At 36.7% G+C, this 26,592-nt stretch overlaps 1 protein-coding gene across 6 annotated transcripts in view; it reads right to left on the bottom strand.

Annotated features, from left to right (window-relative positions):
- LOC145987657 (uncharacterized) overlaps nucleotides 1-26,592 on the bottom strand; it is a 154,053-nt gene that overhangs the window by 16,915 nt on the left and 110,546 nt on the right. For 5 of the 6 annotated variants that reach the window (XM_083122164.1, XM_083122165.1, XM_083122167.1 and 2 more), the window contains exons 12-14: nucleotides 24,654-26,259; nucleotides 16,385-16,504; nucleotides 6,111-6,155 (exon numbers count right to left, since the gene is read on the bottom strand). In XM_083122164.1, the coding sequence (XP_082978290.1) occupies nucleotides 6,111-6,155; nucleotides 16,385-16,504; nucleotides 24,654-26,259 (1,771 nt within the window). Of the gene's footprint in view, nucleotides 1-6,110; nucleotides 6,156-16,384; nucleotides 16,505-20,411; nucleotides 26,260-26,592 lie in introns of those variants that run through there. The other variant, XM_083122163.1, reaches the window with a different exon arrangement.

The following is a 26,592-nucleotide window of genomic DNA, read 5'->3' as shown; positions in this document are numbered from 1 at the left end:
ATCAATTTTGAAATCTCCATTTCAAAGGGGAGAAAGGAAATGTTCAGCATTTTCATGATGGATGTGGTTCAGCATTTTGTACAACCAGGAGACTTAACATGATCTTTTATTACAAATTAATAATTCCTTCCCTGGAAACCAAGTAACATTTAATCTCAAAGTTGTTATCACAATCATGACAAACATGCTGTACTTCCAGGAACAATATTTCATTATTACAGGATTAAGATACTGTAATGTTTTCTCATAGATCCATCACCCCATTTGAAACCATGGCATGGAAGCAGTGGTGCTAGTTTAGGTCACAGGAAAGCCTGCATATTTTCAGAGGTTTCACAAATCTTGGCGTTAGATTACTTTGGGACTTGATCTGTAGTTTTTGTGTGTGGTTACAACCAATAAAGACACTGCCTTTTACTATAAGACAATATCTCAATGAATAATTGGCTATCAGGTACTGTTGAACACTGCTGGTAATGATCAGATATCCACTCAAGTCATAAATCTTATCAAACCTTTGAACCCACGTTCATGTTAATTTAAAAGTGGAATATTTATTCATAATTGGGAAAAGAGAGACGCGGTAGTATATAAATACGGAGAAACTAGTACTCACTTTTATCCGCGAAGCTGTTTTTTCTTCTTTTTCGATTAATTTCAGTGGCCACTGCCACCATCCTCGTTGGAACTTGCTGCACTGTTGCTTGGCGTGTGTCTTTTGTTCGTAGTTCTCTGGCTGCCGCTAGGTGTACTGTGCATCTTGGTGTGTCGTCTGTTATTTCCAGGTGATAACTGCTGTAGTAGTACACCTAGCGGCAGCCAGAGAACTACGAACAAAAGACACACGCCAAGCAACAGTGCAGCAAGTTCCAAAGAGGATGGTAGCAGTGGCCACTGAAATTAATCGAAAAAGAAAAAACAGCTCGCGGATAAAAGTGAGTACTAGTTTCTCCGTATTTATGAAATATTTAGTTCTACTATTTCCATCCAATGAAGGTGTAGTAACAATATTATATAATTTGGAATTTCATCTTAAACGAAACTTTATGGCACATTAATTTGGGAACCAAGATTACCAAACAACTTTTCGTTGGGTCATGCACCATCTGCACATTGTCTCATCACCATGTTTGTGTGCTAGCCTGCAGTCCAATACTATCGATTGCAAATAGTTGCTCCTCCTGTTCTCATAATCCTGTCATCATCAATATTTTGAGGATTGAACCTGGGACCTCTTGCATCAAAGGTTAGACCTTTAAATATTGGGACTGCAGAATAACTTGATATTCAACATTCGACTCATACTGACTGACTGCACGTTTGTCTTCTATGAATCCATGCCACGCAATAATCCCATGTAAATGAATCATTTTCTTATATGTATCCACATAATCTGTATTCTGAATGAACTTGAGAAATTCATTTTTAGTGAAATATAAAGCCCTTTCTCTACTTATTGGTAGAACAAAAGTTCCTACAATCAATCTTCCATGTTGTTTGGTTTAGCTTCAAACAAATGCAGTACTCAGAAATTGGTAAATGAATGCTAGGTTTAGCAGTAACAGCCTATCTTCTGCTCTATTTCATGAAACACAGAACTCGGCTCGACCTTTGGTCAGCACCAGGGCAGATTTCAAATTTTCCTCTCCTTTTGAAAAACTGCTATGATTTTTCAATATCTGAAAAATTACATCAGCTTAGAATTCCTTCAAGAGCACTGACGTGATTTTTCATGTGGTTTGCTCTTACCATTATCTACATATTATCAATAGTTTAATAGATATAAGTAATCACGAAACTATTAAAAATATCCAAATAAAGGTGAAAGCAAACAAAAAATCACGTATGCTCTAGAAGGAATTCTAAGTTGATGTAATTTTTCAGATATGGAATATCAGAGGTTTTTTGAAAGGAGAGAAAAATTTGAAAAAAAAAAAATCTGGCCTAGTGGTGACCAAAGGTTGTCACAACAATGGTGTAAGAGCCAGGAATATTATATCAACAAGATGGGGCAACCTACAAACCTGCAAGGATCATGTATCTGTGTTTAAAAAAGGTATTAAGGTTTAATACTTTCATTTTTAGCTCTTATGAATGTTGCTTTACATCATTTTTGTCAACTGCATTGCACTTAAAAGCTTTTGCATGTCTGAACCTTATTTTTCCAAATATGAGAAGATGCAACATTGCAAAAATACAAATTCTAATGTCGGTTAAAGTCAGGTTAAACAGCACGTGCCACACAGTGTAGAAATAGAAAGCTTTAACAGGTTATCTAGGTTGGGAATAAGGTATCAAGGTCAGCAGGTTAAAAAGGAAAATGATAAAACAGGAGGCTGGAACTATTTTCGTCCCGTGTGGTTTGGAAGCTCAGGTAAGAATCTGAATCACACTGTTCAACCACAGAAGAGAAAGTAGGCCGAAATATCGGACAACTATGCTATGGGTGCCAATACTTTATGTTAATTTGGATCTTTATTATTCCTTGCTACTTTTACAGTACAAGAGGTGAGACAAGAAACTCTCCCACTGGTGTGCTGGGTCGGAAACGTGGCAAGCGCATGTGCAAACTTCCCTTATTGTGTGCACAGGCAGGGTTGCCGAACGTCATAAATGTTGTGAGCACTGAGAAACAAGGCGATCGACTTCCTTGTCTTCACTTAAAGTGTGTGTGATTTTGTGTGCAGTGTACTTGCTATCATGGAAGCTTGCAGTTCAGAGAAAGCAAGTAAACTCTGCAGACAGAAAGTAATCCACAGCCAAGGGCGAGAAATTGTATATAATGTCAATGCATTTATGAAAGACGAGGTGGGAGTTCGTATGTCCGAAAAGCAGTTGCAAAGGAGGGTGGCTCGCGCATGTGGTCTTTCATTCAGCAGTGTGAGAAGAATTGTACTAATAGAAAGTAAAGCATGCACTACGCTGAAGAAAGACTTTCATATGCCCCATAAAACACGACGTCGCCGAAAAATCAAAAGTGATATAGACGATTTCGATAAGTGTGTTGTTAGGAGTGTTGTGCACGAATTTCACCTTATGGACGGGGAAGGTATCCGAAGGGTTTTGAAACAAAGAATAGAGTTCCAAGGCAGTGTCTGGTGTGTGCGCAAGATAATACGTGACCTAGAGTTTAAGTGGGAAAAAGCAGAAAATAATAGACAATTGCTTATAGAAAAGAACGAAATAAGAAGTTTACGTTCATCGTACCTCAAAGCCATAAAAATCTTTAGTCGACAAGGGTGACCCATTGTTTACGTTGAAGAGACTTAATTTCACAGCTTGACAATAAAGAAAGAAGCTTGGGTGGATGGAACCGCGGCTGCCGTCAAAGCACCGGTGTCTAAAGGGCAACGTGTAATTGTTGTACATCCTGGCGGTTAATGTTCAAATCTGGAAAATCTTTTGGCGATCACCACTATGATATGAATGCCCAAAATTTTGATTTGATTTTTTTTTTCATTTGATATGTTTTATTTTACTTCGCATTTTGTGCCTCTTGGCTAATTTGCAAAGATGGGGATGAGTGATGAAATTGATGAATGGACATTCACAAACAACCATGCCCGAGCAGGATTCGAACCCGGGACCCTTGGCATTGCAGCGCGATGTGCTAACCACTCAGCCACAGGGTCCGGTCCCAAAATTTTTGAGAAGTGGCTACGAGAGAAGTTGATCCCAAATTTGACACCAAACAGTGTGGTTGTTGTTGACAACGCCTCATGCCATAACGTACAAATAAATCCTACGCCTTCTTCCTCCTCCCGAAAAGACATTATGATTCAGTGGCTCATTCAAAACAACACCCCCCCTTTGTGCTTACTTTTCTTGTGTTCTCATTCTGCGTAGACAGTTTGGCCCGTATGCACTGCCAACCCTGCTTCTGTGCATCCTTTCCCTACGTATGGCTTGGGCGTGAGGCCGCGAGGAGCTTCTTGTCTTGCCTATTCTACTGTACTACAGCGACGATACTACATTTAAAAAATCTATAAAAAACAAACTATTTTCACAGAACCTACCTCCTTATCTGCATTCCACTTGCAGTCATCACCACTATTTTGCAACTGGAGTCATTCAGTTAGCGCATGCACATTTGAATCACGGTTCGAGTAGTAAAGATTGTATATGTGTATCTAATAGGTAGCGGATGATTTTCAGAGAACAAATATTCTTATGTACAATTCTTCTTGCTGCACAGTGATTGTTGTTATCGCAAATAACTGAATACAAATGCATATAAAACAAGAAAAAAGTTTTTAAGTAGTGAATTTGCAGGTTCACTTACGAAGTTTTCAGGCTGATGAAAGCTCAATAGATAAAGCTGCAATGCTACTACTGAAAACACATTTTGCTTGTTTTGTGTTCATTAATTTCAGTATTAATCAGGGTTTCCATGTGAACTTGAAATGCATTTTCCCTGAGATTTCCCAGAGTTTTTCAGAATCTTCAATATTTTCCCACAGTAGTCAATATTTTTTACAATAGCCTCCATTCCCCTCATAGCCATAACATCACCACCTTGTTATTATTATTATTAGAGATGAGATGGACTAGCTGATTGACTGATTTAAAATTTTTGGGTGCTTTGGCCTGTGGCCATTTTGCACCCTTCTAAGTATATGGGGAAAAGTGCAAAAGGCTCGCTCTTCTCAAAAAAGATAAAAACATTTGTTAAAACACTGTTGTCATTTCCCAACATGGATGGATGATAAATCGTTGGGAAGGTTAAAACTCTGTCTGAGGAAGTTAAAATCAGCACATGCAAGAAGAATGTGCTGAACACTTAATACAACCTTACAGGTACGGCACAGCGGAGGGTCCAGCCCTTGCAGCAAATGACAATCTGTGAAACGGCTGTCAGATTCGAAGCCGAGTTAATAGGACTTATTCTCGGAGAGAGAAAACTACCACTTTTTATTACTTTTCTGAATAAAAAAATACAATTTGTATGTCATGGTTTTGTGAAGTAAATGTCTAAATAAGCAGTTCATTATTAAAGTAAATCATATTGAATCACTTGGTTAATTGAGGAGCTGAATGAATGTTCTGCAAGAATCATTTGCAATTTTGCATTGGCTCAGTTATCGAAATACTTCGTACCAGTACACTTTCTGAAATCAAATTAAATTAAGAACCCCTGTGCACATATAATTAAGGACTACGGTTACAGATATTTGAGTTAACATCTTTTCCAACTGTATTGCAGTGCACAAAACAACATTCCAAACATACCACATACAGAACAAATCTTTTCACACTTTTGAGAAACAAAATTACAAATGGACACAATATCAATTAATCTGTAATGGAAAATAAGCATATATTACAAGCCTATGTCTTCAAAGCAGTTTGTGTGAAGAAAATCAACAGGTAGGAGCATATTCTAGCCCTTCAGATGTACTTCAATGTGACTCATTGATCAATTCGGTGATTTTTCCTGAGAATTTTACATTTTTCAAATTCCCTGAGATTTCCAGGATTTTCAGGTCTGTGGGAACCCTGTTAATGAAATGCATATAATGCAATGTTTAAAATGATCTTTTAAAACACATTTGTCACAACAGGATTCTTAGAACTCCTACCCCACCCCTCAACTTTTCAAGCAGGGCCTCAAATATGTGTACTCTTCTTATGTAAAATAGAACAGTCCACCAGAAACAGGGGCCAGTACAGTCATGTCCACGAATGGGTTGTTACAACCCCATGGAAAGTTGGCATTGCTATAACCCATAAGAGGTCATGAGTGTACTTACCTCAGTTGCTAGACAGTGCTCAAACCAACTTTCCAACAGTAATTTTAATAATTTCTTTCTCATATTCCATTGCTGTGAACAACTAATTCTCATAACAATAAGGACGAAAACTGGTAACAAAAAAAGTTCAACACAATTAACTGCAAGGTGTATGCAAATTCCTTTACTACATGCATTTGAATTTTCAAACTCAGCTAGCTGCATGCAGTCGTGTACTATCACATTCAAAATTAAGTTCAAATAAACAAAATACAGTCAAATTATAGAACATCTATCCGTAAAGTGGGTTACATTTCACTATCCCATTTTCAAATGTTAAATAAAAAAGTAGAAAGGCACTGAAAGTTAGTTGCAACTTACCACTACTCCTTGTTGCCGGATATCTACGCTCGGAGGTGGTACTCTCTGAAAAACAAAATTTTTAATTGTAAGACATTTTTCTTCTTTCTATGAGGTTCAAATTAAAACAAAGAATGTATTGAAATCTAATAGTCAAATATGAAAATGATGTAATAGAAGGACTAATGTAACACAGCTTAATGCAAATACAATAGCTAATCGAACAAGATTCAGCAAAATCTTTTCTCTTTGTAGACGCTTCTAGATTATAATGATACCAATGATTTTCAAAGAGGTTGTTATGACCAAAAGGTGTCATTGACTATACAAGTACATGCATTAAAACTATCCACTACATATATGCTTTAACTTCAATCGAATGTTTGTATTAAAAACAAATAGTAATCTGCAATGCCTTCCTCTATGAAACGCAGGCTCATTCTATGTCATTTGAAGGCCATCCCTATGCACACAAAAATACACTAAAGGTCTCAGATTTTGATACACAGTGGAATCCTGATTGTACAGTTACAGAGGCTTGTGGACAAAAACTTATAGAAACTTGTAGAAAATGTGAAATGAATGATTTTTTTTAAATGCTACTCTGGGGTGACTTTGTAGTGATAACATTCACAGTCAATCAGTTGTCCTTCATAGTGATACACTAGTTGTTTAGCAGTTGTTGATTAATTGAGTTTGAAAATTTCAACCATTATGGCAAATTCGACGCTTTTAATTTTGGTGTTTTACTCTTGTTAGTCGAGTTATAAAGTAGTCCAAGTTAAGAGGGCCATGTAATATTTACACTTTTTTTTCATTGCAGATACAGGTCATTTACAGGTTGGTTCATAAGGGCCACTTTCTCAATATAATTCTACCTGGAGCTAAATTTACTTGTGTTTTTTTTACAGTGGCGTTATGTTGATCACAAATGACAGATTAACATGGCACCAGTCACCAGATGTCTAATTATGACTCTTCAATAGATTTATACATATTTATCAAAAAGTGGCATTGCCCCTGACTTCTGTTTTTTGAGAGATTTATACAATTTCCTCCAAGGAGTAAAATGATGAGAGGGTCCCAAATGAACTCTATAAATTAGGGATGGGACCCATTAATCGGTACTCTATCGGTATCGGCCGATATAGGCATACTGATTCGATATATCGATAAATATCTTATAATTTAGTGCAAAATTCTGCCATTTTGTTGTAATTTTTATGGATAATCTACATGCCCTACTTTCTGAAAAAGTAAATGTCTAAATATTCAACTTCTTTTGCATTGCAATCAGCTCGAAACTCACATTTATTACGGAGATCAATGAAAATTTCAGGGTCTTCAAGGACCATTTCTAATTTTATATCGGATCGGTAGAATATCGGTTATCGGTATCGGTAAATTTTATATCGGTACTGTATCGGTATCGGCTAAAATTTCATATCGGCCCATCCCTACTATAAATGTATTTTGACAGAAATTTCCCCGATTTTTTTAGAATCCTCAAGTTTTTCCCCCCAGATTTCTCAATATAGAGTACATTAATATTTTATAATGTAATATTAATATCCATTTCTCCTGTAATATTAATATCCATTTCTCCTATCTTTAGTATTACCAGAGATGGGGCAGATTAATCAATACAGTTAAACCCTGATTTTACAATTTTCAGGGGCCCATAATTAAAAAACTTAAAATGTGGGAAAGCATAAGGAGGGGTAAAAACTCAAGTGTCAGTACGAAATAACTACACAATCAAATTTTTAGGGGGTATATTTTGTAATCGAAGTGTCCTGAAGACATGCAGAATGGTCCAGATCCCACTTTGAGCTGTATAAGTATCCAATCCCGATCAGCTCAACAGCATGAAGTAAACAAAAAAAAAAAAAAAAGTTTTGCCAAACTTACACATTTTTAGATGTCTCACAGGATTTTCGAAAGGGGGGATGGAGGTTACGTATACTTTTTATAGTAGTCAGCCCTCACTTTGCCATATTTTCCTGCCTTTGACGATCTTTTTATTCTCAGAAATACTGGGCAAAGGGAGGGGGGTTATGACCCCAACCAATCTCTCTTGGACTTGCCACTGATTATTTACATCCATATTAATCAACAATTTATTAGCAGCAATTATACTATTCTTAGCATCATGTGCAATTTCGTTCCTGCACTGCTCTGTGTTCAAGATGTTTATCAGAAGGAAGAACAACGAAAAAAGAGCTTGTCTTTTTTTTGTAACTTCTCTCTTTGTATCTGGTGCTCCTGTTGTGTTTCCTAATCATTAAAGCAAAACATTTGTCCTAATCGTTACAGCAAAACAACCTTCTGAGACAAGATCCAAAACAAAGACATTTTTCTTTCCTTCAGAGCTGATGAGTCATAGCTCTGGAGCCATGAGACAAAACATTCGCACCTGTTGCCAGCTGCCCACTGCTTGCAGTCACCCCTCCGACTGGTTTGTAACAGGAAAGCAGGTGGGGGCAACAAACAGGTGGTGAAGCGGTGCCAATGCAGTTGAACAAGTGGGTTCCACTCTAATATGATATATGATACCACTAGAGGCACTGGTATCTGCAATGCTACGTGGTATTCTTCTGCTTATAATGGAAGTAAATTGAGTTTTCGCTGCAACGTCTGATTCTTTTACATGAAGCATTTCTATGAATGTGATAATTGCTATGATATTTGGTACAGTGGTCGTGAGGATATTAACGGAAATTATAGACAGTGAACCACATCCTGTTATTGTGACTTGCATTTATAATACGGGAGAAAATATACACATGGAATGCTCTTGGTAACTCTAAATTTGTGTATGAATTAGGTTCATTATTATTAGCATCATCATCATTTCTTTTATAGAAACACACTGAAGCATTTGAATCTTTGATATTTACTCTCGCTTTTCTTCCGGTTGAAACTAATCGTGGCGATGTGATAACTAATGATTGCATGAAACAACAAAGGAAAACCCACAAAACTGCCTTAGCACCATCAACATACTTTCAGACCAATGGGACAAGCGATATGGGATGTTCACACTGATATGACTAGTGACAGACACTTCCAGACTGTAAAATAGCATTCATTGTGCATTAGGATCCAAATAGCAAACCGTTCAGAACACGTTCATGTGTCATATTCGCATTCTGCTTGTTACTTCGGCCGGAAAGCTCCTTACAGGAAGGGTACCCAGACCGAGGCACCGTACCACAGGGGGTGTTTCCAACTAAGTGACATGCGACATGGTGCCTTTACTCTATTAGCAAGCGTTTGCTACTAATTGTGCGAACAACAGATCTAAGTGACACGACATGCCGCATGTTACAATAACAGATCTAGGCGACACGATAAGCCACAAGTGTTGCTTTGTTGCTCAAACTGGGCCACTTCCTCAATAGCTTGTAACGTGTTGCCATGGTTTGTTGTTTGCGCATGCGCGACACGATGACATCTTGCTTTAGGGAAATTGAACACCAAAGCAACAAGCGGCATGCGACACTTGTCGCTCAAGGTTTTCACCAACACAACGCTGGCCTGTACTGCCCGTCATGCTGCTACAGTGTGAAACGTTCCTCTTGATTGGCTTGTTTCCAAGTGACATGTGTCACTTTGGTCTGAAAGTTGCCTTGAACCGAAGGACCTGTATTGCTTTGGTGTGAAATCACCATATCGACTGTCGCGTGCCGCTTTGGTCTAAAACCTCCTTGAGGAAATGTTGCAGTCAGAGCTTGTGTCCCTGCGGTTCAAAAGGCTGCATTGATTACCGACTGCTTGGTTCCAAGCAACACTTGTGGTTTGTCGCCTCGGTATGAAATATCTCTCAGGATACTATTTATATTCTAATAACATAGAATAAATAAACTCTAGTACACAATCCAACACCTGACGTTCGGAATCACATTGCGATGTTTCTTCTTGTGTTACACATGCTATTTATTTATTTATTTATTTATTTTATTTTACATTTCTTTCCAAATTAATGCCATTTTGTGACTGCAAATCACTCCACAAATATAACTGTTTCCGTCAATTCACTTATACCCTTGAAAGACAAACAAATCTACACAATATATTCCAAAAACTAAGTAAGCTGTATTACTTTTATAAGAAAATTAGTTGCAATACTGATTGCACTGCCATCTATGTTGTCATTCACCTAGGGAACCAGTTTTTCGGGTCGTTTTCCACACTACCTATTCAAAGTGCTGTATCAGAAGTGTGCTCATTCCCCGTCAAGATGCAGAAAGAAAGAAGGAGGGGGAGGAGAAGGATCACTGATTAGACGCTCTCCCATGCTGACATACGGGCAAGATTTCCGATGTGGGGGCATTAAAGAAAGAAAGAAAAAGGGGCTGAATTGTTCAATTACTGCATAGGCCTGTGCACAGTGGCAGCTTAATGAGCTCGTGTGGGGGCAAGATGGGAGTTTATGCATATATATATATATATTATATATAAAAATCAAAGAAGGTAAAAGGAAACACTCATCGGACAGTAGAAAAATTCAAAATTTTCGCTAACTTCGTAGCATCATGATTAGCGAAAATTTTGAATTTCTCTACTGTCCGGTGAGCGTTTCCTTTTACCTTCTTTGATCTTTTACTTAGCCCTTTTGGCCCTCCTTGCTTTTATCCATTATATATATATATATATATATATATATATATATACTTGCTGTACGCTATGTTCATTGAATGTGCATATTCAGGTTCAAGAGCAACTACGTAATTTTAGACGTCAGAGGAAAGGAGACGGGAGTTCGCTTTTCGCCTATATGTTAAGTGGTTAAGATGTCTAGCGTAGGAGGCATGAGAAAGCAAAGACCCCCTCACCCCCTGCATACGAGAAAAAGGTGAAGGTGCACTTTGCACCACACCGTAACGCATATATGGGGATGTGGGAGATGTGACAGTACCATGCTCCGGCTGCCTTTACTCCACATATTCTTTGATGTCTGCCAATTTGGAGATGATGTGATCAGCATCATGCTTGGACAGCCTTTACCCCCCCCCCCCCCACAGACTAGGTCACAATGGCTGCCCAGCAAATGAGAAAAAGTAAAAAAATATATGCTCTTTTACAACATACGAGTCACAGAGAAAACATTCTCTGCCTCACGTAGAAGAATACATTTGTCCGAACTTCGCCATCCCCCCCAACACAAACACAATTGATTTAACAAGAATATTTTCCGTCAGTGAGTGAAATATTTCTCACTTTAGCTCGTGCCTTTTCAGCTTCATTCTGATAACCAAATGATATAGCTATTAGGCATACACAGGAGATGTACTATATTATTAATTAACATATCTACGCTGGAAGGAACCAGGCAATGTCAAAGTCTACAGTTGAACAGATTCTCTCGGGCTATCGACCAGGTGAGTTGTGGAAATGATTCCAAGCTTTCGAGAGATGATGAAGATGAGAGTGATGTTAGCTTGTTAACAAGGTAGGCTTGTTATATATGACTGGAAAGCTTGTTCAATTCCTTGTACAATAAGCTTTATTTGAGCTTCCTAGGTAAAATAGGGGTGGAGTTACAACACATTTAGTATAGCTAAGCGGGCTCAAAAAGGGCAATTTATGCGAACTTATACCTTGATTAATTTAACAATTACAAAACAAATTAAACTAAAAATTTTCATAGTTACTAAGTTCCATTCATAGTTTCAACTCCCCAAATTTCATGAAAATTGGAGATGGTCAGGTTGGAAATTGCACATATCTGTGTTGATTTGGCATCGAATGACTCATATATCTCAAGTCTATGTGCTTCCAGTAGCTTGTGTAGAGCGTTACTGAACTTGTAATTATTAGTACTTATTAGTTGTAATTATTCTCAGAAAGCACTATGATGAAACCGTCATTAGCCCTGATGCAGTAGTGTTAATGTTTGTTGCGACTGCACATGTGTTGTGTTGTTAGGAGCACACAAGTGGTGTGGGAGATATTATGCTCGTTCTGGGGTCTAATTAAGAAAACTATTTGTGCCAGAATTCGGCACAGAATAGTAATTTTGTAGTATTTAATCCATGCAGGATGCAGCACTGTGCACTTTTGGCCATTGTTTGTATATTCTTCAAAATTATGCTTGTGCATTGCTAAATTTAAGCAAAAAGTTTAAAGAATAGGGGGTTGACTCGTAACAGAATCAGCCTACTCTTCCGAGCATTGATTGCTGAACCATGCTTGCCGCGAAAAGGAAAAGGAAGGGGTAGAAAAAACAAGTTCAGCAGTGGGTTACAAAAATTAATAGGGGTGAGCCGATACCACAATTTGCAGATACCGATTCAGATACCTTAAAAGATTCCTACCGATGTCGATACCGATACTTGTATAATTCCAGTAAAATAACAAAGGCTAGTTACCGAGTCACAAAACTCATCACACCACATTAGTATTAATGATATCAAATACTCCAAATTATTCTCATATAACATTATATCACTTAAAATGTCCTGTGACATTTTATGTGAACTTCTTTCTACCCCCAGTGGATGGAAAAAAAGAAAAGTTTTTGAAATGTTGGAAGCATTGTTAAAGTGGTGCAGATATACCGAAAAAATCGGTGTATTATTATAAGTGTCCCTGACAGAGAAAATTATAGTGTGTAAAATAAAATGTATCTAGTGTGTATAGTGTACAACTTGCACAAGGAATGCAAAATAAATACAAATGTAAACAACATTCTTATCGTTTGGATAAAAAGACGTAAAAATATACACAAATACACATATATATTTAAACTTCATCTGGCAGCTCTGTATATGACCTGCTGTCCATTATTCTCTGTCATTTGCAACGAAAACAAGTCACTGCAGTGTTGGCATCGGGCAGCAGTCACACGGAAGGGTAAGAGCACAAGAAGAAAATCCACAACCCTCCCTCCCTCCCACAGCGACATTCATTCCTTTCCCAGGAACTCCAGAATAAGTATAGCCTTATAATAATGCTGGTTTTGAAAATGTCACGTTCTTAACCACTTGCCTGACACATTATTTTCCCAAAAATGGTCCATATTTTACACATTTTTTTATTGCATGTTTGTAATGTACCAATATCGACAATTAAGGAACAGTAACGAAATTCTATTTTTGGGGTCAAATAAGGTCACAAAACTATTCAAAAATCCTCCATAATTATATGTACGAGTTAACTCGGGTTAATAAGGAAAGTACTAAAAATGTTTAAAAATATCATATAAACTGTCGAAAATAAAATGTCTTCACATTTTAATGCTGTCCAAGTTTACAGACTATCACACATACTGTCTCACATCAAATGTTACCCACAGTGAGATAAAACCTGAAAGCATGAGCTAACACAGAGTACAACATCGCAATGTGGGAAATAGTATCGACTCACGACTATCTTCTTTCCTCTCGCATCACTGGAAAGGCGACAACTACGTAGTGTCACGGGAATCCGGTAGATGGCAGCAGTACCTCGACAAGCTATCTACACCTTCCACCTAGTGGCCAAAATGGGAATTAACACCTATTAAGTCTCAAACGAGACTGTCCGGGTAGGCAGAAAAGTGCACTGTAGTTGTACAATTTTAACGAGATAACTCGGGTAAATAATATGTAAAGCTAAAACAAATTCAGAGTTAACTTGGGTTAATCAGGCAAGTGGTTAACCCATGAGTTTACGAGCAAGAATTGACAATGAATGGTTTCTTTTATTTCCACATAGTGTTGACCACCAGGCAGTTGCATGCCTTCGATGTCACTTTTGGGTGCAGTGCTTTCGTTTTAGCCCTGCCTTTGATCTTGTTATCTGCTTCTCAGAGGGTGCATCATTTTCAGAAATGTACATGGAATTCTTGTGCGGGACCCAAGCTGTCACAAGGAAGGGTGAACGAACTTTTGAAAAGGACAAATCTTGACAAATCAGTGGTTTCTCTTGGCCGCTTTAGCCACTCAAAATCTTTGGTATCATCGCCAGTCCCCGTGGCAGAGTGGTTAGTACATCGCGCTATGCGCCAGGGGTCCCGAGTTTGAATCCCGGCCTGGGCATGGATGATTGTCAGTGTACATTCATCAATTTCATCATATCATCACTCATTTCCATCTTCGTAAATGAGCCAAAAGTGGCACAAAAAGCAAAGTAAAATAAAGCAAATCAATCAATTAACCTTTGGTATCAGCGAAAGAAATTGACCCGATACTTACCGATACCCCTGGTGTCGGCAGATAGCATCGGTATCGGCTCAGCCCTAAAAATCAAGTGCATCCTAATATACAACACCCAGTAGCAGTTGTGTTCTTGGAATGTTTTGTTATCTCCAGAAACATTGAGAGTATGCACAGGCTAGAAAAAAGTGTTACGCATTGAGGTAATTACAGACTGACCGTGACGTCCACAACAAGGTAAGGAGTGTGGTACTGGTTACGTCAAGTCCTCCATTGAAGTTGTATGCAATTTTCGGCATATTGATATCGTTATGAACTGCATCTATTCGTCGTACTCTGAATTTTAAATTTCGGTACCAGTTGCAATAATAAGACTTCGTGGTGCTAAAAAACACGTAAGTGTTACTGACGAACATACGAGTTTGGAAATTCAGTTTACCATATCTGGTGAATCATCATTTCTGTGAGAAAAGCAGAGGATGACGTCAGATTGTGTTTAACCTTCACTTTCTTTCTTCGTGGTGGAATCTTCTGGCAAATTTGAATGCAACAGAAGAGGATTAAGGAGTAGAAAGGTGTAAATGGTCATTAACAAAATTGACAAACTTAGTATGCTGATTACTATGAAATAATACAGCAATTACCTGAATAAGTTTCATACGTATTCGTATTCTTGAGCAATCACTTCAGACAGAAGAACAATAAATTATTCTGCTCATACAATTCTGTATACTTTGGGATGTAACAATATTATCTTTTATTATTATCTCGTAACAAACAATGATAATTTTTTTAGGGAAATACACTACACTCTGTAAAGAAAAAATAGCAACACTTGCTCGGACATGGTTTTCACAACACCCCCAGTTCTTTTCTATTTTCATTTATTTTTTTATGTTTCAATGCAAGAGGTTCCCTCTGGTGCTACTCTGTTGCATGGAAGCGATGCGAACTTCCTGCCTGCACAATGCACCTCAAAAGCAACAGAGTAGCACCAGAGGGAACCTCTTGCATTGAAACATAAAAAAATAAATGAAAATAGAAAAGAACTGGGGATGTTGGATAAATGTTATCGTTTCATAAAACCACCTCCCGTTTCTTCTGCGATGATAAGAGGGAGTGAGAGAGGCATCACATGACAAGAGGTTTTCCATCGAACGAACACGACTGACGATGCCTCCTGCCTCTCTCACTCCCTTGGAACGCTTCAACACCCCTGCTCCTTCTATAGTTTACTAATGCATTCGAGAACGCTCCTTCGCAAATACGGCTGGTGGACAAATCCTGCTTTTCTTATTGTTTCAATTCACTTCATAATCTTGTGAAAACCATATCCGAGCAAGTGTCGCACAGTGTGATATAGTATGAAGGCCAAAGCCACTGGGAATGGTCAGGTTAATATTTGATTTCTTTGGATACAGTTTTCTCGTTAAATAAACATTGTTAATTCATGCAGTATTTACATTTCACCATGAATAACTCATTACTCCAGCGAAGTGTGGTCTTTGTGTACTAATCATGAATTTTCCTCAAGGTTGGGAGATTCTTGCATGTATGTTGGTGTGGGTATATTGTGAATTAAACAATGGAAAGAATAGCCCTTATTATTTGCAATAGGCTGCTGATTTGTTTATCTGGTTCTTGTAATAAACAACTATAAGTTCAACAACTATAAGTTCTGAAAGTGATTCAGACTACTGTTGACCATTATAATTTGTTTTATGGTAGGCCAAAGTACTTTGTCTATAAAAGTTTGTTCATAGGTTTTCAAAAATTCTGTAATTAGTTTCACTTTCATTACCTTTAATTTTATGCAAGGTGTTAGTACTGTGTAACTCCAAACTGTGCTGCTAGCGTGCCCCGATAGCACAAGTATTCTAGTCTTTAGATTTGCTTCACTGGGACTTATTGATCAATTAGAAGCTTCCTTGACATTACCCTTGATATATATATACATATATTTTTAATTCCCTGTAATTTTCAGGTTCTCCAGGTGTGTCAGAAAGTTGGATGATGTTAAATATTGAAAAATATCTCATGGGACTTTATATGCAGAAAATCCAGTGTAAATATGTTTGGGTTGCGGAATGTTGAAACACACTGTACATTGCCTATATCCTTGCTAGTAATTAACTGTAAAGAAACATGGCTCACCTGTAACACCAGCATCTTTAGATTTACGTAGTCTTCTTTTTGCTTGTTCTGCTTGCCTTGTAATGCGTTTTGGAACTGCCGGTGCTTTCTTTCCAATATTTTTCCGCCTTCCTCTTAAACCTTCATGGAAACAAAACAATATGCTTTCTTATTATTCAAGTACAGAAATTCAATTTTAAAATAGAAATACTACTCTCCAAAGCTTCTAAAATTAAGCTTTCATCAATCAAATTACATGAAAATAATATATTAAAAGGTGCAAATAACAATAAAAAGCACATCAATGGAAAAAGGAACTTCTGCATTATAGGCATTTAATTCTACTGCTGCCCTCAAGGCAACCTTTTTTACAAACACACTTGTTTAGAATTTCTCCACATTCTTTAAAAAAAAATGTAGAAATAGAAAATATGACTACATTGAACCAGACAATACTAGATGAATTATATTCTGTGGAGGGTAAAGGCAGCCACGAGCATGGTGCTGATCACATCACCCCAACTTCAGCCGTGATCAAGAAAGTGTGGGGTCCTAACTACACACCTTATATGCCTTCATGGCATGGTGCAAAGCACAGGGGAGCACTTTACTTTTACTTTACATCTTATGAATACTTGTATGTTACAGTAACCAAAAACTCTTCAATTAGTTTTGAGTCCATCCACCTTATGCACAGAAAGGCTAATTGGGACTGGACTTACAGTTTAAAGTGGAATCTGAACCACTATGTGCCTGCACCGGGTATCGAACTCGAGACCCCGTGATTACAGGGCAACGACGCTACCACTGCACCATCAGGGAAGTTCTCTTCAAATAGTATGCAAATGTCCATCAATGATGAGAATTAAACATCAGCAACATATGGACATGAATGAATTTCTGAAAAGAATATACCATCTATATTTGATGGCATTAGATGGTTTATTTTTCCTTTGGTGTGCTGACCCCTAGCTTTACGACTGATTCAAGGCTTGTGATTTAATATGCACACACTCCTGTAAGGAAATTGTTAGTACGTCCATACACATTATCACTCCAACAACGTAGTTACAAAAGAGAATTTGGTACCTCATACAATTAGCCAGTTGATTATATCATGAAAAATTTATGCTTATTTCTCAAAGCACTTATTCTTTACTGAGGTTACTTAGGAGAAAATTTCATACCAATGTAGCTACAACATAGAGCATATTACAGTCATGTTCAATTTGATCAGTGGTCAACTTTTTGGACCTAAAACAGTAGTTTTGAATATTTTTCAGCTAAAATTATGATGTCTCAGCTGAAGGCAGTTCCTTAATACTTTCTGAATATTAATTTCTAATAGTTAACAGATTACATTGTGCTGAAGATCAGACATTTGACACATTCACCACCGATTCACAATTAATTTGCTAAAGTTATGAAAGAAACAGAATAATAAATCATTTAGAATTTATGAAATCTACAAAATCTGGAATGAGAATGCAAAATTCCATCCACATTCTCCAAAAATTAATGGATTCACATGCCTAGAGTGAGAGAAAGGACAGGAGAAATGTATGCCTTCAAGCCACAGAAGTATGAATCCAAAAATGTGGCAAAGATCTTACAAGAAAGGGAAACTCAACTTTTTCAATAGATGATAGAAATTTGATGTCAGGTTACTGTTTGATTTATTAGGACTTCCTCTCTTGAGTACAGGTGCTAGGAAAAGTTTTGATTTCAATGTCTCCATAGACTGCACAACCAAGTTTATTATTTGGAAATATTAAGGAAGGTGTACATATTAACCAACTGTAAATGTTTCTAATGAAAATTTATGGGAAGTTTAGAGTAATGGTGCAACTCATTATCACAAAGCTTAATGTACTTTATAAATCTACAAAGGTTAAGAAAGCACTTTGTGTCTTCTTCAAACTTTGATGGAAATAGTGTGAATATTTTTTTTGAAACAATGAAGAGTTTGGATCAGTATGCCTTCAGTCATGAGAAGGAACTTTCTTCACAAGAATATTAGCACATAAAAATAGACGTGTGTGTGGGTGTATATGTATGTATGTTTGTTCCGGCATAACTCTTTGACCGCTTGGAGCAATTTCAACCAAACTTGGTCCACATATGACTTACAATCTGGAAGGACATTCTGTGGGGGTAAGACACCCCTAGGGGTGGGGGTGGGGGTGACGTAAAAATAATTAGTGTGGAATCCATAGTTTTCTGGGTCCCTAAGATGAATAGTGACACTCCGAATGCCATTCAACTCCAAGATCATCACCTATTGGCATACTCCAAGATCATCACCTATTGGCATTGGGGGGGGTGGGGGGGTGAGAGAGGTTGAAAAATAAAATTTCAAAAATTACCTACGTTAGTGTCAAATCTGTAGTTTTCGAAGTCTCTAAGCTAATTGGTAACATTCACGATGACATTTAAACTATAGTTAGAATTCATTATTTTCCTGCCTAATAGAAGATTGGAATAAATAAATACCCGGGCAATGCCAGGTTATCAGCTAGTAACTTGATAAAGCAGGAAACATACTGCCTAATCTACTGCATTGTTTGTAATAACCTTGATATAAATTCTCGGGAGGCCTGCCCCACGATGATATATCAAAATCTATTCAACAACAGAAACCCTATACAATCTCCTAAGGATCAAAATAGATCACATTCTGCATAGTCTTCAGTCTACCTCTCAATCACAGAGAGGAACTTAACCATTTCCTCACCCTCTAAACCTACATACAATCCCTCTCCTCTGGTATACAGAGATGGTGTTTCTTATTGTTACAATTTCCCTTGCTATACTGCTGGCAAAATTTATGTATTCTTCAAAATTTGAAGACTAAAAATGGTGCTGTATATACAACGATTGTTTTAACTAAATGCTTTCATGTACCTTTACATATTTACTTTGGCTTATTTGAAGAACAGAAGAGCTACTTCGAGAAATCCTAGTAATACAAATCAAATGTTTCGGAGTCTTGATGGTGGCATATGACTGCTCAAAACAGGATCCACAACTTCTCAGAATGATAAGAAATATTATTGTATGTCTTCCTAAATAAATTCTAAAGATTCCTAAAGGGTATTTGTGGATGTTCAGTTTCAAAAGATTTTCTGTGACTTGGAATGATAGATTCCAAGTTGTGGTTATTTAGATGTTTCCTCCACCCCCTACGCTGCAGAAGCTACAAGAAATGATCCATGAATCTCTCATGAACTGATAATTCTACCCATTCATAATAGATATGAACAGAGAAGTGGAAAGGAGAGGAGGAAGAATGCACTTATTCACTTAGATATTAAAATCACAAGATAAATCACTTAGAATTAATGGAATCTCCAGGATCTGGAATGGGATTGGAGCCACACACTCTAATCAGGCAGCCACCACTATGTATTACTTTTTCTCAGTAGTTTTAATAAATGTATTTGCAATCTTCAACAAAACTATTTCATTATTGTGCTATTTTCCCATTCCCTAATCATCTAACTTCTAATGAATCCTCATACGTTTATTATATATCCACTGGTTGATGTTCCTTTCTATCTTTTAAATATATTTTTACCATTTTCATGCAAACTATTTGCTTCCCACTACAATGCAATTAAGTTTAGTAAGTGAATAGAGCTTAAGAACATAATCCTATGTGTAAAAAAGATCATATATATACACAGCATCTTACATGAAATCTAGTCATACATACACGCAGTACCTTACATTAAATCTACACAATTGAAATAAGTACCTGAGTTTCTTACCTGTTATTCTGTGAAGTACTTTCAATTAAGATTCATTTACTTAATTTTTCATTCACTTCCATTTTTCTATATCTAAAATCTTCCTTGATTGCATGGAATTGCTAGATGTTAATTTCTCCAAAATATATTTATTTCCTTTTTAAGTCGAGAGTTGTAGATGTTTAATTTTATGCAGCAACATAACTTCATGATGCTTATAATTTTATGCCAACTTCAATTTTTTTTTTATAATAAATAGCATTCATGTTTTTGTTATTCTAAATTATGTTGTATTTGTTAATGCTTTTCATAAATAATTTCTGTTTCCACATTTGGTGGAATTCTTAATGCTTTTACTTTCATCCGTACATAACTTATCTATCAAAGTTTTAAAAGCCAGTAGCAACCACGATTTCAAAATTAAATATATTTTTTTGCTAATAAATGTTAAGTTTTTTATGTGCAATTCCTTTGCTTTCATTATTTCTTCCTGTAATTTTTCTTTGCACTCAGTTTTCAATCAATAGTAATGATGTTTGAATGATTGTAATATGCTGTTACTATTTCTATAGTACATATTTATGTATGTGTGTGCATTAATTAAGAATATTCTTCAAATTAAAAACTGAAAAATTTCTACATAAAATCAAGGAATATTTTTCATTTCATGTGCCATGTACAAAAGCATGTTATGACTGGTTTGCTTGCTTTCAAATGCTTTTGTATTAATGTGTGATGCTTTTTTTAATATATATATATATATAGCTTCGAAGAATGTTAAATATGGTTAACAAATATCACTCAACAGCACATATTATCAAAACACAACAATGTTCTCACCATGAAATAAGCTTTAACAAATATATAACACATATGTGTACAGGCGTATAACTTTCATATCTACATATAATTGAAACGTAGACAATTGTTTAAAAATAGTCTTACCTACAAAAAAAAATATCTTTCACTTCCCTGAAATAGAAGTCATTTTGTCCAAGGCACGAAACACATTCACCATATTATTTCTTAATTGGAAATGCTTTTATGAGATCTGCAAATGGTCTATGTGAATCACGTAAACAATATACATTAGAATAAAAGCATGTGGACTATATGTACATAAATATATGTGAAATGATAAAATATCAAATAAGTAAAACTGAACACACTTGAACAGTATCTAAAACAAAATGCACCATATTCCACTTCTTCTGGAAATGTAACTTTCATACCAAATGGAATTTCATTAAACATATTAGACAAACCATAAGAGCTGTGTTTTCATTTTATCTTCCTCATAGAAGTTTCCTGGTTGTTTGACTTGTTTCTTTGATAACATTTTACTAAATAGATACATATGAATGCTTGTGGAATACTGTCTCGTCAGCTGTTTTTTGTTAGCTGATTGTAGCTTACGTTACTGTAACTGTGGTTCTTTATTTGGTACTGGCCTCAATTTTTAACGAATTAGCATTATTTTAATGGTAAATATTTTTTGAACAACTATTAAAGGCAACTGAGATTTAATTATTTTTACAGCTCCACTTGAACATAGCATACTTCGAAGCAACGAACAATCAATCTTGATATCTAAGTACTGCTATCATACAGAAAGATGATTGTTGTGAAAAATAAAATGTTTGTTCTGTTTTTCTTACTGATATTTATAACTTTCTTTCATTCCTTAATTTCTGGTCCCGAGCATACATTTTCACTCTCTTCAGACAAGAATGTATGTATTTATCAGTCTTATTTCATTTATCTTTATTTTTCCACCTACACCTTTTCACATGCCAAATTCAGTCTTGTCATAATTCTCAGTACTCTTCAGCTTTGTTTTGTACAAAAAGAGAATTTGAAATTCTTGACCATTACGTATGTTGTAGTTCTACTTCCTCATACGATTATCCTTAGTATTAGCATATGCTATATTTATAGGATATTCCTATTATATACTGTTGTTAATAAATGAACAATATGTTTCATGAAGACAAATGAGCATGGTATATATCTGAAAACTCAAAGATTTTTTGAGCATAAAAACTGAGGTAGATAAACACAAAGCACATGTATTCATTTTGCTTCCCTTAAAACATATTTCCTTGTAAATTAGTATACTTAATAAACAGTAAATTATCAATGTCCCAAAATTATGCACATTAATTCTTTAACTAGTAAAATATGAAAATTTTGTTGGTTGAATATTTTTTAACACAGCTGTTATCAATAGTTAATTCATTTTCCTATGAAAAAATAATTATAACCATCAACAGTATACATTGCAGATTCATATGGCCTATTTTTCAGCATTTGCTATCTGGTAACACGTTTCCTACGCTTCTTTTTCTCAGTGGAGTCTAAATACTCATTGACCGTGCCCGAACTCTGAATCACACTTGCAGTCTTACTGATACTTTTCACAGTATTTCGAGTCCGCCTTTCTTTTGGTTGGTTTGAGCTTTTACTTCTGGTTTGATAGTTAATTTGATGTGGAATGTAATTTGGTACTTCAAAACTACTTTGAACAGAAAGATCTAAAACACTGTTTCTTCTACAGTTCCCTTTACAATTATTGTCTCTGCACTGAAGACAACTACCACTATTTGGCCCTGCACTGAAATTACTTTGGTTCTGAAGTTCATTTACATATTTACTAGCCGAGTAAGCATTGTCCTCGCTTCTCTCTACATAAAACCCTGGTTTATAGGCAGGCAGTTTTTCAAAGTCAAAATTAGTGCCAGTCTGTGGATTTAAATTGTTAATTTTACTATGCTCAAGCAGCTCTTTTAATGTTGGCATTATTTCAGTTTTTATGGGTACCAAACCATTTCTTTCTGGATGTTGTGCAACAGCATTATCTGTGTTAGGAAAATTTGGATAAGGACATTTACTGTCAACTGTTGGATAATTTACATAAAATTCTGCATTGCTGCTTAATGTTTGGCCATTTTTATATGTATCAAATTTTTCATTATTTTTAATATTACTAATCTTTACCTTTTTAGTGTGCATTTCATTTGAATGAATGTATTGTTTGTTAAACTTTTCATTTCCTGAATTATTTACTACTGGAACTGGCTTACTTATTTCCTCTGTCTTTGTTATATAAGGAATTTCAGATGGAAGCATTGCTTTGTTTGAATATGAAGTATTTATCTCACTCTTAGTATCTTGCTTTGTTGCATTCTGATTTTGTGATTCAGTTTTCTTTTCGTTACTTTGCTTGGAATTATTTTCATTGGAAGATTGGTAGTATTGAACATTTATAGACTTACTTTGTGCATTAGCAGCACTTGATTGATTATTTACTATTACACTTGTATTGCCAGCTTTTCTGGTCATATTGTACATTTTCTTAAGTAAATCATTGTTGTTTACTTCCAACTCTGCAATGCTTATCATTGGTGTAGGTGGATACGATGTCAAGTTGTCAATACTGGACTTCGTTTCATTTTCTGTTACTTTTGCTGACATTTTCAATCTCTTTTTAAATGGTAGTGATGAATCTGCTTCCAAATCGTAGGAACTCTTCGTGAGTGATTCCTGTATCTTTTTCAAGAGCTCTTCGTCTTCTGGCTTCAGTAATTTATCACCCTCGTTTGTCCCTGAGTTACTGAAGTGTGGAGGCACTTGACTATAATGAAGACCATTTGATGTGCTGTACACTGGAACGGCACCATACAAACTGTAGTTGCTGCACTGTGAGCAACTGCACTTCCTAGGGCTGGTGATTTCCGTAAGGGCCTTCCTCGCATCGTTGGATGCACTTACAGGATACGTATTGGCAGGAACTGTTGCTGGGACTGGAACACCTGCAGTGAAGACTTCACGAGTCAAGCCGTTTCTGTCGGTTGCTGAACTCTTTGAGACTGCAGTTGCAGGCTTCTCTATCTTATTCGTACTTTCGACCAACATACCTCTCGAAACAGGTCTTTTCCAGCCTGCTGAATCCTTACTGAAAGATGATTTTCCTGTTGAATTCTGCACATCGAGAATGAGGTCTGGAACATACACGCCGGTATTTTTACCACCTCTGAGTGGTGGAAGACCAACTGTCTGTGGATACCTGTACGATGAAGCTATTTTTGGTGAAACCGACTGTGTAATGTAACTTGAGTTCTCACTTTGTTTAATATTTTTAAACTCACCAGATTTGTTTGCAAGGGTTTGTGCAGTCCCTTTGCTTGTACCATATTGCCTGTTATAATTCATTCCAGCTCTATTTTGACCTGCTCCCTGCACACACTGTTCACTGAAAACAATTGAGGTATTCTGCAGATTGCAATGCCTCATTAAGTTAACATTCATACAGGACCTACTACTGTCTGAAAGGGAATTTTGTGAAACTTTGTCAGAACAGACACTAGGTGCACTGACAGGGCTGTTAATTTTGCTACTGTCTCTGAATCCAGGTAATGAAGGATTAAGGACAGGAATTTCTTTAACACTTGTAAAATGACCACTCCTCACATTACACTGTTTTGACTTCCCATAAAAAGCACGTGCATCACGATAGGTAATTTTACCCAATCCCCTCTTACCTGTCCTTCTGTCGCAGCTTGTGTTCTCGTGAGAACTGGAACCCACAGAATCTGAATCATCATTTATGCTTTCCCGATCACCATCATTTGTAACATTAGCATTACTGGTTGCACTCCTCTCCATATCATAAAATGCCCTCTCTCCCGGTGACATAAACGACGAGGCTACTTGATCATCAAATATCTGTTTATCACCATCAAATCTACTACCCACGTCGTAAAAAACATGCCCTGTGTTGGATTCAAACATGGCAAGACAAGTTTCCAGCTCCAATGAATGTCGCAACAGATGTTCACTTTGACCATGGTCCAGGAGAAGATCATCTCTGTTCTGCCCTTCAGGCAACTGGTAGTAAGGTGGTTTCTGATCATCCCAAGCTTCGCCTAGCAGTGGGTCTCCGCAGAAAAATGGTGGTACATTATCCGAGCTCTGATAAGTCAGCTCTGTATGCATTTCTGCATCAGAGTCCATAATGTCTGTGGATATCAACCCTGTTCCCATACGAATCAGCTTGGCGTCGTTTACACTAAATCCTTCATTTGCCACACTGTTCTGCACAGAGGAATCACATATTTCATACGATGATGCACTGCTACAAGGAACCGTAGTGCTTTCAACCCACAACGGGTCCACTTTCATTTCTTCCAGATTACTGGAGACCATGGACACACTCAATACTGTTGCTGCTTCATTAGCTATTGTAGTGCCCACCATACTGTTCTCGGGTGTTCCAAAGATAGGTTTTTGACTAGTTTCCATCTCACACTTAATTGATAGCTTATCGTTACTGCTGGTGGGAACTATAACAGTGTCCGGTATTTCACTGAAGTCCAGCTTTTTCACTCTAATGTTTTTATGGTCTATAAGCATTTCACTTACACTATTCACATCGTTTACTTGCTCTAATGCTTGTACGCTGGAACTTGCTCCAAGGGAGGAGGCAGAAGATACGGTTGCCTCAAGTTTCACCTGGGAGAGCAAGTGATGCTCAATTGGAGCTGTAGGAAAATCACCCATCTGCCTGGCAAGTGGAATGTCAGTTGTAATGTCCTTCTCGTGAACAAACTGTGTAACTAAAACATCACTGGTAATATCCTTCTCCTTTATTAAATCTGTTACTAGAATCTCTGAGCCCTCCATTACCCCCTCTATATTTTCCAGCCCAAAATTCGAGCAACTCATTTTATCGCAAGGTGGTGCATGCAAAAGTAGGTCATTGAGTTGCAACGGAACTGCTTTCTCTCCCTTCTCAACCTGCTTCTTCTCCTTGTCTTTTTGCACTTTACTAGGTTTCACACACACACTATCGGGTAACGTGCTGCACTTAACAGACTTCTTATCCAACCGAAGGGCTTTCTTTTTGTTTTTCTTCTTGTTCTTCTTTTCACCTTTCAACTTTTTCTTTTTCAATTCTTTCGACTTCTTTTTCTTTTTCTCCACGTTTGGTTTGGATTTAACCTTCACGACTGATGGCTCATCTCCAATGCTAAAGCCCATTTCTACTGAGAATTCCTGGAGTTGGGAAGATTCTGGTAAGTTGTTATCTATCTTCGAAATGCTGGACCAAATGTCATTAATTAATTTGCTGCTCCCGGAGTCGTCATCCTGGAAAATTTAAAATAAATTAGAACATGTATAATAAATATAAAATTAATATTTAATGAAAACAATAAATACTGCTTCAATTTTCTGTATTAAAAAAATACATTGTAAAAGCCTGCCTGCACAGTCAACAATCATAACATTTGTAATAGTAAATAGACATTACATAACTTTACATATATATAGTGGAATCTCGATTGTATGTTTTTTAGGAGACCAAGCTGAAAATAACTTAAAATGTAGGAAAATGTAAAAATAGACGAAAATTTTATAACATTTTGCTATGTTGGAACCATTAATGTTGAATGTATAATGTGGAAAAATGTAAAATCCAGG

The sequence above is a fragment of the Lepisma saccharinum genome, chromosome 5 (assembly GCF_977018435.1).
Source record: "Lepisma saccharinum chromosome 5, izLepSacc3.1, whole genome shotgun sequence".
Taxonomy (NCBI): Eukaryota; Metazoa; Arthropoda; class Insecta; order Zygentoma; family Lepismatidae; genus Lepisma; species Lepisma saccharinum.
This window is presented reverse-complemented; position numbering and strand designations above follow the sequence as displayed.